General features: G+C 45.3%; 4 protein-coding genes across 6 annotated transcripts in view; all 4 read left to right on the top strand.

Annotated features, from left to right (window-relative positions):
• pip5k1ca (phosphatidylinositol-4-phosphate 5-kinase, type I, gamma a) overlaps positions 1 to 177 on the top strand; it is a 20,194-nt gene extending 20,017 nt beyond the window's left edge. The window contains 1 exon segment of the mRNA XM_062450099.1: positions 118 to 177. Coding sequence (XP_062306083.1) covers positions 118 to 177 — 60 coding nt within the window.
• Positions 178 to 3,473: 3,296 nt separating this feature from the next.
• On the top strand, positions 3,474 to 7,354 carry LOC134010899 (uncharacterized). Of its 2 annotated transcripts, none has more exons than XM_062450222.1 (10): positions 3,474 to 3,730; positions 3,829 to 3,910; positions 3,996 to 4,096; positions 4,188 to 4,343; positions 4,446 to 5,559; positions 5,689 to 5,797; positions 5,905 to 6,220; positions 6,368 to 6,510; positions 6,695 to 6,810; positions 7,225 to 7,354. In XM_062450222.1, the coding sequence occupies exons 1-10, from the start codon at positions 3,677 to 3,679 to the stop codon at positions 7,266 to 7,268; spliced, it is 2,235 nt and encodes a 744-aa protein (XP_062306206.1). In that variant the 5' UTR covers positions 3,474 to 3,676; the 3' UTR covers positions 7,269 to 7,354. The 2 variants fall into 2 exon arrangements, with proteins under 2 accessions (XP_062306206.1, XP_062306205.1); XM_062450221.1 differs by having other exon boundaries at positions 3,996 to 4,102.
• Positions 7,355 to 7,579: 225 nt separating this feature from the next.
• LOC134010933 (ras-related protein Rab-11B) lies at positions 7,580 to 10,933 on the top strand. Its single transcript, XM_062450265.1, has 5 exons — positions 7,580 to 7,733; positions 8,917 to 9,112; positions 9,241 to 9,434; positions 9,538 to 9,618; positions 9,704 to 10,933. Exons 1-5 carry the CDS (start codon positions 7,694 to 7,696, stop codon positions 9,847 to 9,849), a joined length of 657 nt encoding a protein of 218 aa, XP_062306249.1. The 5' UTR covers positions 7,580 to 7,693; the 3' UTR covers positions 9,850 to 10,933.
• An 867-nt stretch (positions 10,934 to 11,800) lies between these two features.
• marchf2 (membrane-associated ring finger (C3HC4) 2) lies at positions 11,801 to 16,021 on the top strand. Of its 2 annotated transcripts, none has more exons than XM_062450261.1 (5): positions 11,801 to 12,003; positions 13,391 to 13,692; positions 14,024 to 14,228; positions 14,772 to 14,981; positions 15,472 to 16,021. In XM_062450261.1, the coding sequence occupies exons 2-5, from the start codon at positions 13,517 to 13,519 to the stop codon at positions 15,628 to 15,630; spliced, it is 750 nt and encodes a 249-aa protein (XP_062306245.1). In that variant the 5' UTR covers positions 11,801 to 12,003; positions 13,391 to 13,516; the 3' UTR covers positions 15,631 to 16,021. The 2 variants fall into 2 exon arrangements, with proteins under 2 accessions (XP_062306245.1, XP_062306246.1); XM_062450262.1 differs by having other exon boundaries at positions 11,804 to 12,003; positions 14,024 to 14,219.
• Positions 16,022 to 16,222: the final 201 nt, after the last annotated feature.

Genomic DNA, 16,222 nt, shown 5'->3' with positions numbered 1-16,222 from the left:
CAGCTGTTTTGTATCATGGACATGATGGCACTTTATGTCCTGTTTCTAGAAATCTAGCATCCTGCTTTCTATAGCGATAGTATCTCACTGTTTCTTCCCACTTCCTTGTTCTTGCAGAGGAATGATGTCTGTAGCCTGCACACTTGTCTGTCCAACGTTTCCTCTATGCATCTCTAACTTTCTTTTCTTCCCCTGTCCTATTTTGTCCCCTATACTCTCTCTCTCCCTCCCTCTCCCGCCTGCTTCTGAAACTCTCTCCCCCCCCCCCTCTCTCTCTCTCTCTCTCTCTCTCTCTCTCTGTCCCTCTTCTCTCTCTCTCTGTCTCTCTCCCCCTCTCTCTCCCTCTCTCTCTTCCTCTCTCTCTCCCCCTCTCTCTCTCTCCCTATATCTCTCCCTCTCCCGCCTGCTTCTGATGCTCCCTCTGCGTCCGCTGGCCCCCCCGTGTCTCTCTGGCGCCCTCTGCTGTGGTGGTTGTGTAATGCAGCCTCCAGAGGACAGGACCTGGGTGTACTCTCCTCTGCACTACTCGGAGGCCAAGGGCCTCCCGGATGGAGAGGAGAGCCAGACAGTAAGTGAGAAGAACCGGCCTGCACAAGACGGGGACCCCGTCCCATCCCAGACCGAAGCTTGCGTCCCGGGTCTAAACATCCCAGAGTAGGAGAGGCGATCGCGGACCCCCCCCCCCCCCCTCGTTCCTGTCGACGTCTCTTTGTCAGTCAGTGCTACTGCTCTTGAGGCGTTTCATAAACATGGACCACACCTTGAAGTGTGTCCGAACCCAGTACAGCACTTCCATTGAACGAGCTGTTGTCCAGTCTTGACTGTCCAGCAGGCTAGGCTTAGATCTGACACCAGGAGGCTAAGCTGCAGGGTGTGTGTGGGCTGCCTTGCCCACTGACGACAGCCTGTATGACCATGTGGTGCCCACCCCGCCACACACACGTCTACCGCCAGCATGCTCCCCCCCCACCACCGCACCCCCGCACGAGGCTCCAGCTACACCCGTCTGTCTCATGAATCCCCCCCACTCCCATGTGCTCAAGGTGTCACATGACACATAAAATAAATGTTCAGATATATTGAAGCCCATGAATAACATTACAATCCTTTACCACTCAAAGAGACAGGGAAGAAGAAGAAGAAACGTTGATCTATGACAAATATGATTATAGTCGTTTCTAGGATCTTGTGTAGGCGAAGTGACATCATCAGGGTCTGTTTTGACTCTGAAGGTTTATGAGCGTGTATATAATAGTTGGTTTGGATGTGGTGAGGTGAGATCCCTTGGGTGTGTGACTACAGAAGGCTAGCTTCTAGTAAACCGCCCTCATAGCAGACCGCCCTCATAGCAGACCCAGAAGCTGTGTCTTCACACCAATGTACGATTAGATTTACGATTTTGTGTGTCTTCTTTACTCCTTTCCTCACTTTCACAATATCTCCCTTGTTTTCCTCGCTTTATTCCTGCCTCTCATTCTGTCTCTCCCCCTCCCCCCCCCACCCCTCTCCCGCTCTCTCTCTCCACAGTAAATAGTGCAGCAGCAGAGAGAAGGATAGTTCCCTGGATGGACCCAATCAGAAGGATCCTTCCTTAACCTCATCATGAAGACCAAACCTCAGTCGTGACGATTAAAATAATCTAAATAGACTCTGAACACTGGAGGCCTGAGTCCTCTACATGACGGGAGTGCTGAGGTGCTTCTCATATGTTCACCCCAACCAAATAAAAATATCAAACATTATTAGAAGAACTACCGGATGCCAAGTGGTTAAACTCATGTGTGAGGTCTTGATTAAATGCCCATCGGAACAAGGGGTTTTATGTTTGGGTTTCCATTATCACATTCCCATTGGTAGATGCAGTAAATGGATCGCAACATGTATTGTATTTTATGTACTTCACTTTGTGTTAATTTATATCACGTGCTTTCTGTTTGTTGTGTAAAGTAGTTGTTTTTTACATTTTTATTTGGGCACTTTTTTTCCAGGCATTTTTTTTTTTTTTTTTTACTGTGAACATGTTTTTGGTACATTGTGTGCTTTACAGTTCGCTGTGTTGGATGAAATATCATGTTTCGTTCCTTTGCTGCGTCGTCATGGCACCCAAGGTGACGGTGAAGGGTGTCATGCTTACTGCAGTATCTAATTTAGTTTTACATCAAGTGTTGATCATGACATCTATCACGTGCAATGCCATCTTTGATACTTTTAACTGAATATTTATGTACTGTAGGTTCCAGAGATCAAAACTAGATTAATTTAAAAGTAACACTAACTGTTAATCAATAGCCTACAGCGCCATTATCATCAGCCTATTGGTCCCTTTTCATTTTGAAATTGTGAAAAATGTAAACTTCTCAGTTAATAGTTTTCATAATTCTTGTACACCTTTTAGAGTTAATCAAAAATGTGAATATGGCCAGTTGACTCATGTTTGGGGACTTCCTTTTAATTCACACTGTAAAAACAATATGTGTGTATCTGAAAAACACTTTAAGCTGCTTTGAAGAAATCATCAGGTTGAACAAAATCACAATCAACATTGAATTAGTCTGCAGTCAATACATAGATAATAAGTTAACAAGTTCTAAATCAAGTTCTCTTTCACACTTTTATTTAATTTGTGTGTGTGTGTGTGTTATCATCGTGTATCTGTGAGGGAGTCTTTCAGTGTAAAATACTGATCATTCGATCAAGATGTGCAGTGGTCACTGGTCAGTCGTAATCCGTTGCTGTTGTTTGACATCGAGACACCATAGCAGCAATATTTTGTACCGTAGAGTTTTTCGGTTACTTTTGATTGCCTTATGGAGACATTTGATATTTCAGTGTGTGCCGTTGTATTTATTTTCTTTCAGTAGTTTTCGCTCCTGAGAATATGTACATAGAATTATAAATACATATAAAGATATATAAAGAAGATATTTTCCATTTTAATTGGAGAATATTATTTTTATTTGGTTTTATTTTTGCTGCTGGCAAGAAATTATTACGATCTACCTAATTTACTGTAGGCTACCATATTCTTTGATGCGTTTATTGAGATGCAGCCATTTTTATGTTGTAAAAATCGCGCTGTTTCTTTGTATCATATCCGAGTTGTCAGTTAGACAGTACATGCAAATAGGAGTTCTTCCGACAGTTTGTGTTTGTGTAGGCCTAATGTGTTTTCAAATCGCTGTGTGCCCTCAACCAGGGAGTCCTTTACAAAGACATAGCATGTTTTCCTATGAATATGCATATCAGAAATATGTATTTATGTATATCTGTGTATATCTATTTATGAAGATAAATAGATGACCGTATGTGTGTGCGTGTGTGGACTCGGTCAAAACGAATACAAAATAAAGCAGTTACATGTCAATGAAATGTTGCATCTTTTTCGAATGTCAATATCGTCGCCTTGAAACACTTTGGAATTGTTGGCATCTGGTTGCCTTGGTGAATAATAAATATAATTGACTTTTGAAAGTCATCATAGCTAGTGCTAGCTAGTTTTTCTAGTTAGTCGGCGTTTTCCTTTAGTGGTCGTGTTCCGTGTGTTGGCACAACCAGCATTGTAAATTGTAGCTACCTATGTTACTAATTTACTAATGGACTGTAGGTTACAACACACGAGACGTGTTGGTGAATTACACCAATAGTGTCGTTATTTGAGGGACCTCTTCATTTAGACATGATGGACAACGGAGATTTCACCGTCCCAAAATGGGAAGAGTTAGATTGCAAGGTTTGGAAATAGCTTCTCTTTATTTTCTAAATAGTACTGAATCATTCAGCTATAACTTGCAATTATTGGTTACGTCTCGATATGTTTTTATTATACAGTGTCCTGACGAGTCAAACGAAGACCACAGCAGATGCTCAACTCCTGCTTCTGCGGTTACTGATGATGGCAGCATAAAGAGTGGTGAGTGACAGCCTTGAGCCATGGGGTAATTACAACCACAATTTATCCTCACGTTTCATAGGACTTATACTCTTTCATCTTTTAGTTTCAGAGTCCATACTATTTAAACAACTTCATTCTGAGATAGATGTTACCCAATGCTTACTATCAGGGACCAATGGGCTGGAAGCCTACCTTCATTCTAAAGTAAAGGTATGACTACTCTATACAAATGGTTCATGTCTCTTTATTATTCCACTGTAAAGTTATAATAGATTTTTGCTCCTCACATCCCCAGCCAATGTTAGAGCAAATACACGCAGCGGCAAACAAAGTGGTGGTCAACTGTAAGGATGTAGGTGATCTGAGGAAAGGCCCCCAGGACAGAAACATCCTTCTGCACTGCCCCTCTCTACAAGAGCTTCTTTTAAAGTTGGGCTTTAGCAAGAACACGGTAGGTGCCATTTGATGAAACCGCTCCGTTCTTCTTCGTTATTAATCCGAAATTATTCGTATTTAATTTCCGATATGCTGACTGTCTTGCGTGTCACTAAAGGAGGAAATCCAAGACTACTTGATCTCGTCTGACCGTGTGTGCTGGCTCTCTGAAATTGAGGCCCTGAAAATGGAGCTGAAAGACACCCAGTGTCGACACGAGGCTGTGGTGAAGGGCCTCCACCTCTCCCTGCGCTCCACGGAGCAGAAGAACAAGAACTCCCAGATGGTGCTACAGAGAAGCCTCGGCCAGTCCCAGGAGAAGCTCCACTCCCTGGAGCAAAGCCTGAAGGAGTACGACGTGGAGGTGGCCTCCTTGCAGCACAATCTGATGGAGTCCAATGACAAGTCCCAGAGCCTGCTGAAATCTCTACGGGCTGCCAACATCAGGATCCAGTCCTCGCAGCAGGATCAGGAAGAGTCTGAGAAGAGAGTCCAGAACCTGCAGCTCGATCTCGTGGTCACCAAAGAGAACAACCAGGTCCTGCAGGAGAAATTGGTTTTCTCAGATGAAAACGTCAAGTCTCTCAGGCAGAACGTCAGCGATTTAGAGAACGAGTTCCGGCACCGCCAGTGGGCCTCTGAGGAGAAGGTGAAATCCTTGCAGCAGGCCCTGAGCTCCTCCGAGCAAGAGGCTGCGTCACTCCAGCAAAGCCTGAAGACATCAGAGGAGAAGGTAGTGTCCCTTCAAAACAACCACTGGGCATCGGAGGAGAAACTCCAATCCGTGCAGGAGAACCTCAGCTCCTCCGAGGGGAGAGCCAGGTTCCTGCAGAACTCCCTCAGGACCACCGAGGAGAAGTCCAAGCTCCTGAACGAGTCCCTCGGGGCCTCGGAGGAGAAGGCCCAGGCATTGCAGGAGTCCCTGGCCGTCAGAGAGCAGCAGCTGAGCGTGGCCATGGCCCAGAGGCAGTCCCTGGAGAAGTGCAAAGGCCAGCAAGAAGACAGAATCCAGAGCCTAGTGCAGTCTCTCGCAGCTGTGGATAAGCATCACAGTACCACAGTGCTGGAGATGGAGAAGTCTGTGATGAGCTCCAGGGAGAAGGTGGAGATTCTCCAGGGCGCCCTGGACAGGGCTGACTCTATGCACCAGAGGGAGGTGGGGCAGCTTCAACAGATACTAAACAGGACTGTCCAGAAAAAAGACGCCATCGAACAAGAGCTCCGTGGTAATGGTAAGGAATCATCTTATGTCAATGGAATGTCTAAATCTCATCAGACCCACCAGGATGTTGAAGTTGAAGACTGACTCTTTATGTTTTGTGTAATCTTTCTCTTGCTAATGCTTATGTTATCATTGTTAGTGTCTATCTTGAGCAGTAAGTTACTAGAAGAAGAGACCAAGGCAAGCAAAGAGATTGAGAGATCTTTCAAATATGAGAGAGAACTGCAGGACACTATCATGGACCTCAGGTAAACACACAAATGTGCAACAACTTACAGAAACATACACAGGTACAAAACGTGTAAAAAGAAACAGACAGACAGACTTACTGACTCTCCTGTCTCCACTCATGCAGGCAGAAGCTTAAGGCGCAAACGGACGGGAGAGAGTTTGCTCAGGAGAGCCTCAAGTCGCGTCAGAAGGAACTGGCAGAGCTGCAGCGCCTCCTAGAGGTGGACCTGCTGAGGTGCAGAAGCTCCTGCCAGCAGGCCAAGGAACAGAAGAGCCCGACGAACATCCGCCAGAGCAACTTGAAGGTGGACTTGATGAACCTGAAGTCCGGCCTGTACTCAGTCCTGGAGAAGGAGAGCGTGAAAGATGAGCAGAGGAGGCAGGACTGGGTGAAGGTCCTGGACAAGAGCAAGGAATGGGAGCAGAGGGCAGAGAAACTGGTGAGACTGTCAACATGATTAGTATGATAGATCTTGATGGTGTGGAGCTTTAATTACACTACCACAGCATTATTTTTGCATTACAAATGGTCCACCCGCAAATATGACATGAGGATGAACTGACTGGGTGGGGTCCTGTGTGTGCAGGTGGACAGTCTAGATTGTCACCAGCTGTTGAAGGAGGGAGGGAAGGAGAGGGACCAGCATCGAGGCGGAGGATCGCCCTACTTTGCTGCTTCCCTGCCCCAGAGGAATCGCTCCTCAAGACCTTCCTCTCCTTACACTTATGGGTAACGATAATCACCCCCTCCGGGCTCACGTCACAAACTTGCCCAGATGTGAAACATCCTACTTTCACAGTTTGAGACAGTCAACAGGCTAAGTTTACAGACTGTCCAAAAAAGAATAAGCGTGTGGGCTCTTGGCTATTTGGTTTGTTTTGTGTAATGTTAGTTTCATCTCATGTCTTCACAGTCATAAATCTGTCGAGGAGAAGCAGTTTGATTCCGGCTCCCAGTGGGGTGTTAGAGATTCTGGATGCGTTCGTCATTTACAGACTGTCCAAAAAAGATTGAAGCACCTGCAGTCAGGTAAAACAACACAAATCTGATGGGGTCTGTCATCTCCCATGCTGTCTGCCATTATATACGACATGGTTCAAACAGAAGAGGTTTAAACATAGGGGGAGACACTGTAATACAAAGAATCATTCTGAGTGGCATTTTTGGAACATTACATGCTCCATTAACATTGTAATATGTGGTTGTAGTCAATAGGGCCCCATACTGGAATGTCTTTATTCGTGATATCAGTGTGTATTTACATTCTTTAACACAATTAATGTTTAACAGGCTATTGTGTCTTTGATTGTGGGAAGTGGGATCTAGGCCAGTAGACCATGTTCTCTATTCTTGTTTTTTGGGCAGAATATTCATGTAGGAAATGTTTTCATTTTGTCAAAATGTTTAAACACTCCACTGTATTGACTTTTGTTTTTCTCTCAGTGGATTTCCAGAGGAGTATCAAGGGTTTGCTCAGGATGTCATAACCATCAAGACGAATCCAAGATTTGTTCAGTCTTGTGACTGGGGTCATTTAACTTGAAATAAACTGTTGGTTCAAAAAACAACACAAAAAAAACCGTTGTTATATTTATTGTTGATAGATGGGGGATTCATACAGTTACATATGAATTCAGTATAATACTTTGTTTAAATCCATGTATGTGCGCTGTTGAACTCTAGAGACATTTTATATCTAGCGTTTTATTGTACATAAATGATTACATTTCTAAGACTTTAAAACATTTGTCAACGTATCTATCAGTCAAAACAGACGTCTCTCCAATTGGTCAAAACAAGTGTCGCTCATAGCTCACGTGCTTGGGAGGCAGTTTTCCAACCCGGCCTGAGACGGGACACAGAAGGCTCGCTGGTGCTCACAAGACTTTTCTAAAGTAGAAATTTGTCTAAAATGGGGACCCGAGATGACGAATACGACTATCTGTTTAAAGGTAAAATCGATTTATTTGGAGATTAAGTAAAAATCACTTTAAACGTTTTTGAGCTAAATATGAGAAGTTGAAAGGAGAGGAAGTCAGTATTCCCCTTCCTTTAGCTTCAACATAGCTAGCCAGCTAGCTTGGCTGTGCAGGCTAAAAAGATATTCATTTCACTGCGTCCCAAAAATTATGCTAGACCTCTTTCCTTGCATACGTTTTGAAGCGACTGATGTTAGATAGTTTGCAGTAACTCTTATGTAAACGTGTGTAATGTTACAATCTAAACTAGGACATAATCAGCTGTCTGACAAGTGATGGTTAACATACAAGTTAGCAATCATCAGCTACTGAAATACTTTTTTTTAGCAAGCCACACTAGCTAGCCAGATAACTTAAAACCCGTTTAGTACCGTTAGCTATCAGCAATCATCAACATAGCTCTTTGTCTAGTTGCATCAACAATAAAATGCAAGTCACTAAATTATTACCCGTCCTTTGTGTTCTGTGCCTAGTATACGCCCATTTTTGATGACCCTAAACCAAAGCCATTTACAAAGGACTTATTTATCAAACCTCTCCCTAAACCGTGATTGTTGCCGTTTGCTACGAGTGTTATTCGGGGTCACGTTAAGATGGTGAAAAAAGGAGATTGTGAAAGTAAACCCGACTATTCATGGCTGGCATAGCTCGTTAGGAAGACTCTCTTGGGAACACCCACTCCAGGCGCTATCTGTGTTTATTGTCCCTGTTGTACAGATACCTTTGCCTCTGGTAGTCACCATGTTTATCTTAAGCCTTGGGATCGGTAGGCAGCCTACTCCCTCATGATGATGGTTACTGACTAATAAGATATTAGTATTCCAGGAAGAGCCTCCTTCACAGTGAGCCTAGGCCCAGACCAGCCTCAGTGAGTCAGACTGTACCAATCATAGGTTGGATGTCACAAGTACCTCATGAGCTTATACAGAAGTGGGAGTCAGCAAGTGACGTACAGTATGCTAAAGTGGTACGTGCTACGTTTCTGGAGATGAAGGGAGGGGAAGATTAATTTGAGCTTTGTTTACAGACTATGCTCAGTGCTGTGTGTGTTACCAATAACCTGTTACGGTAGTCGCTGGTCCTTCTCATTGCACACTGTCATGGACTGTGCTGTCAGTGTGCCATGATTCTCTGTCTGTGTGTGTTCTGTCTCCAGTGGTGCTGATCGGAGACTCCGGCGTGGGGAAGAGTAACCTGCTGTCTCGTTTCACACGGAACGAGTTCAACCTGGAGAGCAAGAGCACCATCGGGGTGGAGTTTGCCACCCGCAGCATCCAGGTGGACGGCAAGACCATCAAGGCCCAGATCTGGGACACGGCCGGCCAGGAGCGCTACAGAGCCATCACCTCCGCGTGAGTAGGGGGGCGGGGCCTCCGCCCAGGAGACAGGAAGTACAGGGGTGGAGAACAGGAAGACATCTGCATGTGACATGTGAGTCCAGCCCTCTGACCCTCCGTGCTCCCTGCTCTGTCCTGGCCAGGTACTACCGAGGGGCTGTAGGGGCTCTGCTGGTGTATGACATTGCCAAGCATCTGACCTATGAGAATGTGGAGCGCTGGCTGAAGGAGCTGCGGGATCACGCTGACAACAACATCGTCATCATGCTGGTGGGCAACAAGAGTGACCTGCGTCACCTCAGGGCCGTGCCCACGGACGAGGCTCGCGCCTTCGCAGGTACGCACTCCGAGCCCTGGACGAGGCAGCACTGGGTATCCAGAAATGCAGATTTTCTCCCTGTGTGTCCCTTTGTTCAGCCTTCTCTCTGTCTCTCCCTCAGAGAAGAACACTCTGTCGTTCATTGAAACTTCGGCCCTGGACTCCACCAATGTAGAAGAGGCTTTCAAGAACATTCTAACAGGTAAGCAGCTTGAGCACTTTTTTATTACGTGTTCAACCTGTAATCAATCAAGTCAAAGGCCAACATATCCCTTTTCCCCCTTCAGAAATCTACCGGATCGTGTCACAGAAGCAGATAGCTGACAGATCTGCACATGACGAATCACCAGGCAACAATGTAGTGGACATCAGTGTTCCCCCGACCACCGATGGGCAGAAAGGCAACAAGCTGCAGTGCTGCCAAAACCTGTGACACTCAAAGCTTCCCTTCCTCCTCTGGTCTCCTCTCAATGTCTGCTTTGCTCCAGTGTTCTGCTGCTATGGTAGGCTGTCTGTACCTCCTGGGTGTTTAGAAGTTTCACAGACTCACTAGATTACATTCCTTTATTTTTCTTCTTTTTGATTTCCAATGTTTCGTTTGTCTGTTGTTCATTGTCCTCCACAGACTTTGAATATATTTTCTTCTCTCCCCCCCCTTTCCTTTTGCAATGATTTGTGGACTCTGATCATGTGACCTGCTCCTTTGGGAGGAGCAGTGAAGAGTCAGCTTGTCCAGAACTTCCTGTTGCTTTCCTTTGAGTCCCAGAGTGCTGAGAGTGGCATAAAATAACGAAGTGGGGCATGAGGAATGGTGTCCTACTGCAACTGATAGATAAGGACTTTTTGTTGTATGTATAGTCCACAGGGATACCAAAGGAGGTAAATGCAATCATTTCCAAACTTAGGTTATCTCGTCTAAGCAGTGCAAGATTGGACCTTTTCCAGTTGTGCTTTTTTTTTTACGTGACTGATCGCTGCTGTTATTCACTGGGCTCACTGTAGTTGGTTTATGTTAGGTCATTCATCCAGCTTTCTGTGAATATGCAGCTTCTTTTTCCAGCCAATCATTTCAAATCAATTTGCCACGTAACTATTTTAGAATTACTCTTAACACCTTGAATCAACAACACTTAAAGCTAGCTGATTGTTGTCTGGGAAATGTTGCTTTTGTGAAATACTTTAAAAATGAGTGGTTTGTTTTGTAGAAGTAAGATGGAGCAGAATGTGAATTGTTATTGTTCCCTTGACAAAGAGGATGCATTTCACTTCCTTTTGTTTAGTCCAAACAGTTGATTGGTCAGCTGGGGCGATCAACAGAAGTGTTGCTATGGTCTGTTTGGCTCTCTAACATGCCTTATATATCTTTTTCTTTCTGGTGGAAATGCCTTGTTTTGGAGTGTGGATGTATACCGTCTTCCTGTCACATGTCCAACTTTTACATCAGTAACACATCATCTTTTAACATGCCTTTTCATCATTAATTATTCACACATGGAAATAAACCTATTTCATGACCAGTTGGCAGATATTTTCTTGGATCATCTGGAACTCATCTCCCAAAGTTGCCCATGATGGGTTTAAGCTGTAGCTCATATCCTGCATGCTGTTTATAGATTTATATGCTACAGGCTTGATTGACGATCACTGTTGTATGAGATGATATCGAGTTGTATCAATGACAAATGCATAACCACCCATGGTGGGATGTACCACAGCAGCCTATTGATCTGATGGGAATGGGAAATGAAGGTCACTTCTATGCATATAACAGCGCACACAGTGACGGTCTTGTTAATGCTTTCATAAAACATCAATAAAGCATGTGGTATCCTCTCAGTCAGTCTCAAGACAGATGTTTGTTACTTAATCTGCAGTTCTGAGGCAAATCGCAACTTGGATATGTTTCAATGTGAATCTGTTTGCCATTATGTCTCTGTTTGATGAGTTTAATGCCACACTAGATAATCTCTGCCTTATAGATTATTCTGTTTTGGATGTGGATACCCTACAGGGATGAGTTGATTATGTCAAACTGTTATTTGTCAGGTCAACTAAAGCAGGACTTACTCTTGTGCACAGCTGAATTTCTGCACTTCACAATAGGTTTGTGTCCTGTAAGTATTTTTTACATTCACTCCATTGTGCAAATAGCCATTGTCAGGCATTTCGTTTTTCATTTGCATTTTGGAAATAAAGGTTGTTTTCCTGCATGTATTTTAGTGTCAATGCATGAAATACGACTGGGTTCTTCTTTGGTCACTGAAGATAGAGACAATCGTTACCAACCCGTTTTTGCTTTATTATAACAATTGATGTTTTCCAAACCCTCTGAGTTTGCAGACGGATGGAAGCCAGCCAGTGGCGGAAGCGTCGTCGTTGACATGTTGACGTTGTGTCAGCTGAGCTAGCCGTCGGTTAGCTAGCTACTTTGTGCAGTGCTAGCTAGTAGTAGTAGACAGTAGCCAGTGCACACACGGGCAGACAAATAAGTCTAGCAAGCTAGCTAACGTATCTAAGTCTGACCTGTTTTATTATTTGATATTCAACTCTCAGATCCACATTTCAAAATGAAAAAAGAACACACGCTGTGAGTATAATACACTACATAATCGTTCATATTTTGCCTGAAGGTGGCGTTTTGGCTAGCTAAATAAGCTAGTAAATATTGTAATGGTGCTAGCTATGCCAACGTTACCACCAACCAGCTAGCCTAGCCCCAGCTGTCTTGTCGCTACTGACCAGGAGACTGTCCGATGCAACGTCGAGCTGGATTCACAATTATGTAGCTAGAAGAACTATTTTAATCAAGACAGTGTCGTGTAGATGTTTATGTTGTGTGTTGCACAGTACCTGTGTGCTACATAGTCTACGCGTACTGTAGCTTACTCGCTGCGTTTTGGGGGCAGTAGATAACGCTATGGTGATTAAGGCCGATTGATCATACATTAGCTAGCTTGGTTAGCTATGGTTTGTTGTTGGATAAAATAATAATGCACTCCCGTAGATTGATTGCAATTGATTCTGTAATCATATCAGCCGCAGCAGAGCTGGCTTTAAGGATTGACATGGTCAAGCTGTTTAAGTTGAACATCTTGCTAGTTATATGTCATTCAGTGTAGAGTGCCTTATTATCAAAATAAAATACAGCCATGATATGGATCATTAATGTTATTGTCTCGAACCATGGCAAAAGCTTTGGTTACTGATCATGCAGCATCAACTGCATTGCCAGTTAGCTGAGCAATTAGTGAATTGTTTATATGGACAGCTCCTGTCATAATTTTTATTGGTTGACGATAGAAATAAGTCCCTCTGGACTAGATATTAAAAACCTTACTACCTGCAATTGTCTGTAATCTTGCAATAATATAAAATAATCGAATATAGGCTTAAGATTTGTGTTTAATGTTGGGGAGGGGTGTGTTTTAAGTAGCTTAGATTGACTGTGTGTGTGTGCATGGCTATCTAGGAGAACAGCTGTCTATCAGTTTTTGTTTCTGTGAAAAAGGAAGCTGTAGAATAGGCAAACTATCTGTGTCATCAGAACATTGGAGTTAGTCAATTTACTCTTCTTAGAAATGTTTGCATTCTTCTTAGAAAATGTCAAGTAATTCCACACCCAAATAATGAGTTTTCAAATTTTAGGTTTACTTTACAGAAGTTAACCTAGTACTACTATAGTTCCCTGAGTTTCATCACTATTACGAAGGTACTTTTAGGCTTACACTATCTGGAACTTGGGAAGTGAAAAAGTATTGTCTCTGTACATTTACATTACATTACATTTAGCAGACGCTCTTATCCAGAGCGACTAAGTACAGGTACATTCCCCCCCTGAGGCAAGTAGGGTGAAGTACCTTGCCCAAGGACACAACGTCATTTGGCACAGCCGGGATCAATGTTAAGATTGTATTTGCCATCAAACAATCAACAAGATCCGTAACTCCTGTCCTCTCTCTCTCTCCTGTTCTCAGTTGCTGGGCTTAACCACTGTTCTGCGGAAGCAGAACCTGGCCGCTTCCCCTCACTCCTTCTCCTCTCACCCCTGACCCCACCCCCCCCCCCCCCCCCCCCTTCCCTTACACCCGAACAACACAACCATGACAACCGGGGAGTGTTGTCACCTCCCTGGTTCCCTGTGTGACTGTTCTGGCAACTCCGCCCTGTCGAAGAGCGTGGAAGAGTCGGATAGCTGCCAGGCCCAGTATGTCACCAAGGTCACGGCCAAAGATGGCCAGCTGCTGTCGACCGTCGTCAAGCCCCTGGGCACACAGAGGTACGCGGCTCATTTACTGAAGCCAGGTGACAAACCTGTTGGGGTGTGTGTGTGACTTGGTGTTTGTGGTTACTGTATGTGTGTGTGTTTCTGTCTGTGTCCGAGTCACTGAGTTTATGAGATAAAAGACACGAGTGCATGCTGAATCCTGTTTGTTTTTTTGTATTTGGCCTCTTGATGCAAGGGGTCATGCTCTACACTCTATCTCATGTTCAGGACTGCAGAATGTTCTGTGAAATCTAACACCCTGTAGGTGTCAAAAACTATAACGCAGTCCTAAAGTACAGCCCTTCCTCTGCCCTGCCCTCCACTCCCCACCCTCTTCTTCCAGTGACGGACCCATCTGCCGGATCTGCCACGAGGGGGGCAACGGCGAGGGGCTCCTTTCCCCGTGTGACTGCACAGGGACCCTGGGCACGGTGCACAAGAGCTGCCTGGAGAAGTGGCTCTCCTCCTCCAACACCAGCTACTGCGAGCTGTGCCACACAGAGTTCACCATCGAGCGGAGGCCCAGGCCTCTCACAGAGGTAACAAAGGTCAATGCCTTTCGCCTTGTCTGCACTCCTCTGCCTGCTTCGGTGTTGTTGTTTTTTTGGCGCGCGTGAGGAACCGTGGACGGAAGACGCGAGGGGCGTGTGCGCGCCCGTGCGTGCGTTGCTGCAGCTGGCCTTCTGTAAATCTGCTTCTGCTGCCAGTCCTTTCTCCCTGCTTGCTGTTACTTACTTTTGCATAACAAAGTGCTGTGTACATGCTTGACGACTAAATTTAGTCTCTTTCCTTCATCTCTCTACCTCTCTCTCTCTCTCTCTCTCTCTACCTCTCTCTCTCTCTCTCTCTCTCTCTCTCTCTCTCTCTCTCTCTCTCTCTCTCTCTACCTCTCTCTCTACCTCTCTCTCTCTCTACCTCTCTCTACCTCTCTCTATCTCTCTCTCTCTACCTCTCTCTCTACCTCTCTCTCTATACCTCTCTCTCTCTCTCTCTCTCTCTCTCTCTTTACCTCTCTCTCTCTACCTCTCTCTCACTACCTCTCTCTCTCTCTCTCTCTACCTCTCTCTCTACCTCTCTCTCTACCTCCACAGTGGCTGCGGGACCCTGGTCCGAGGAATGAGAAGCGCACCTTGTTCTGTGACATGGTGTGCTTCCTGTTCATCACGCCCCTGGCGGCCATCTCGGGCTGGCTGTGTCTGCGCGGCGCCCAGGACCACCTGCAGCTGAAGAGCAGGCTGGAGGCCGTGGGCCTCATTGCTCTCACCATCGCCCTCTTCACCATCTACGTCCTCTGGACTCTGGTAGGACTAAAACGCCCCCACCAACACACACAGGACAGTAGGGAGTCGTACAGCCGATACCACTTGGGCTCTCTGAAAACTTTGAATAGGAATTCTCAGAGTTGGGTGAATCACATGTTCCAGAGGATATTTCAAATACCTTGTGAGGTCCCTGGCATCTCAAATGCTGACTTTTTATATGATTCAGGAAGTAGTTGGTGTAAATGACTGTCACACTATGTTTATATGTACTTATATAGTGGTTACCTTGTCTTTTAATGAGCCTTCCAAGATTGTAGTTAGGGATCTTTTGTGGGAAACCATGTGTACTTTGAGCTCATTGGTTCACTATTAACCCAGGAGTAGTGTAGCCAAGCACTTTTTCACTTCAGCTACACAGGCCAAATCCAAACCATTCTTCTCTCCCCCCTCCCTTCTCTCCCCCATCTCACCTCACCACCCTCCCTCCTCTTCTCTCTCTCTCGCTCTCTCTCGCTCTCTCCGGATTCAGGTGTCGTTCCGCTACCACTGTCAGCTGTACTCGGAGTGGAGACGAACCAATCAGAAAGTACGCCTGCTCATCCCCGATGCCAAGGGAGGGCACTCCACCCAGCATTCCCTGCTCTCCACCAAGCTGATGAAGAAGTCTGCGGACGAGAGTATCGTATGAGGTCAAAGGTGGGGAGTGAAGATGAGGAACAGGATGATGACGGCGCTGTTACTAATGTTCTGGCGGGGGTTCGGACCCCCACCTTGCCTCCCAGCTAGAGCCGAAGCACTTGTGGAAGCATTTCTTTTGCTTTTTCTATCGAAGCCCTTTTTACCTACTTAATGTGTATCAGCTCTCCATTACCCACCTCTCTTTTGTATTGTGTTGTGTGGCCCTTCTAAGGGACGTTAAGAGAGCCAGTAGGGTTAGAAGCTGGGCTGGAACCTGGAGAGGGCTGATGATGCACATGACCAAATGATCTTTCTCTCTACTCTCTCTCTCTCTCTCTCTCTCTCTCTCTCTCTCTCTCTCTCTCTCTCTCTCTCTCTCTCTCTCTCTCTCTCTCTCTCTCTCTCTCAAAAAAGAATTCTGAAAAATGAAATGTTATTGGACCTTCTCCGTTCCTCTGGTGTCCTCAGCCGTCTCCCCAGGTCTCTGGTCTGCTCTTAAACCTCTCTCATGTAAAGCTTCAAGCTAGGATTCTTCTTCATCAGTTTGGTGGATTACGAGACACTCATGTTTTAGACAAGTCAGTCAACTACCTTCAGTTTGA

The sequence above is a fragment of the Osmerus eperlanus genome, chromosome 24 (assembly GCF_963692335.1).
Source record: "Osmerus eperlanus chromosome 24, fOsmEpe2.1, whole genome shotgun sequence".
NCBI classification, from domain to species: domain Eukaryota; kingdom Metazoa; phylum Chordata; class Actinopteri; order Osmeriformes; family Osmeridae; genus Osmerus; species Osmerus eperlanus.
The sequence above is the reverse complement of the archived record's forward strand: the minus strand, read 5'-3'. Positions and strand labels throughout refer to the sequence as shown.

What these genes read in the sequence shown, in the direction of transcription:
- LOC134010899 (XM_062450221.1), top strand. Translation starts at nt 3,677, where the DNA reads ATGATGGACAACGGAGATTTCACCGTCCCAAAATGGGAAGAGTTAGAT. An exon ending in TGGGCTTTAGCAAGAACACG is followed by an intron (nt 4,344 to 4,445) that starts GTAGGTGCCATT and finishes GTGTCACTAAAG; the next exon opens with GAGGAAATCCAAGACTACTT. An exon ending in AGCAGAGGGCAGAGAAACTG is followed by an intron (nt 6,221 to 6,367) that starts GTGAGACTGTCA and finishes CTGTGTGTGCAG; the next exon opens with GTGGACAGTCTAGATTGTCA.
- LOC134010933 (XM_062450265.1), top strand. Translation starts at nt 7,694, where the DNA reads ATGGGGACCCGAGATGACGAATACGACTATCTGTTTAAAG. An exon ending in TACAGAGCCATCACCTCCGC is followed by an intron (nt 9,113 to 9,240) that starts GTGAGTAGGGGG and finishes TGTCCTGGCCAG; the next exon opens with GTACTACCGAGGGGCTGTAG. An exon ending in TTTCAAGAACATTCTAACAG is followed by an intron (nt 9,619 to 9,703) that starts GTAAGCAGCTTG and finishes TTCCCCCTTCAG; the next exon opens with AAATCTACCGGATCGTGTCA.
- marchf2 (XM_062450261.1), top strand. Translation starts at nt 13,517, where the DNA reads ATGACAACCGGGGAGTGTTGTCACCTCCCTGGTTCCCTGTGTGACTGT. An exon ending in CTCTCACAGAGGTAACAAAG is followed by an intron (nt 14,229 to 14,771) that starts GTCAATGCCTTT and finishes CTACCTCCACAG; the next exon opens with TGGCTGCGGGACCCTGGTCC. An exon ending in TCTACGTCCTCTGGACTCTG is followed by an intron (nt 14,982 to 15,471) that starts GTAGGACTAAAA and finishes CTCCGGATTCAG; the next exon opens with GTGTCGTTCCGCTACCACTG.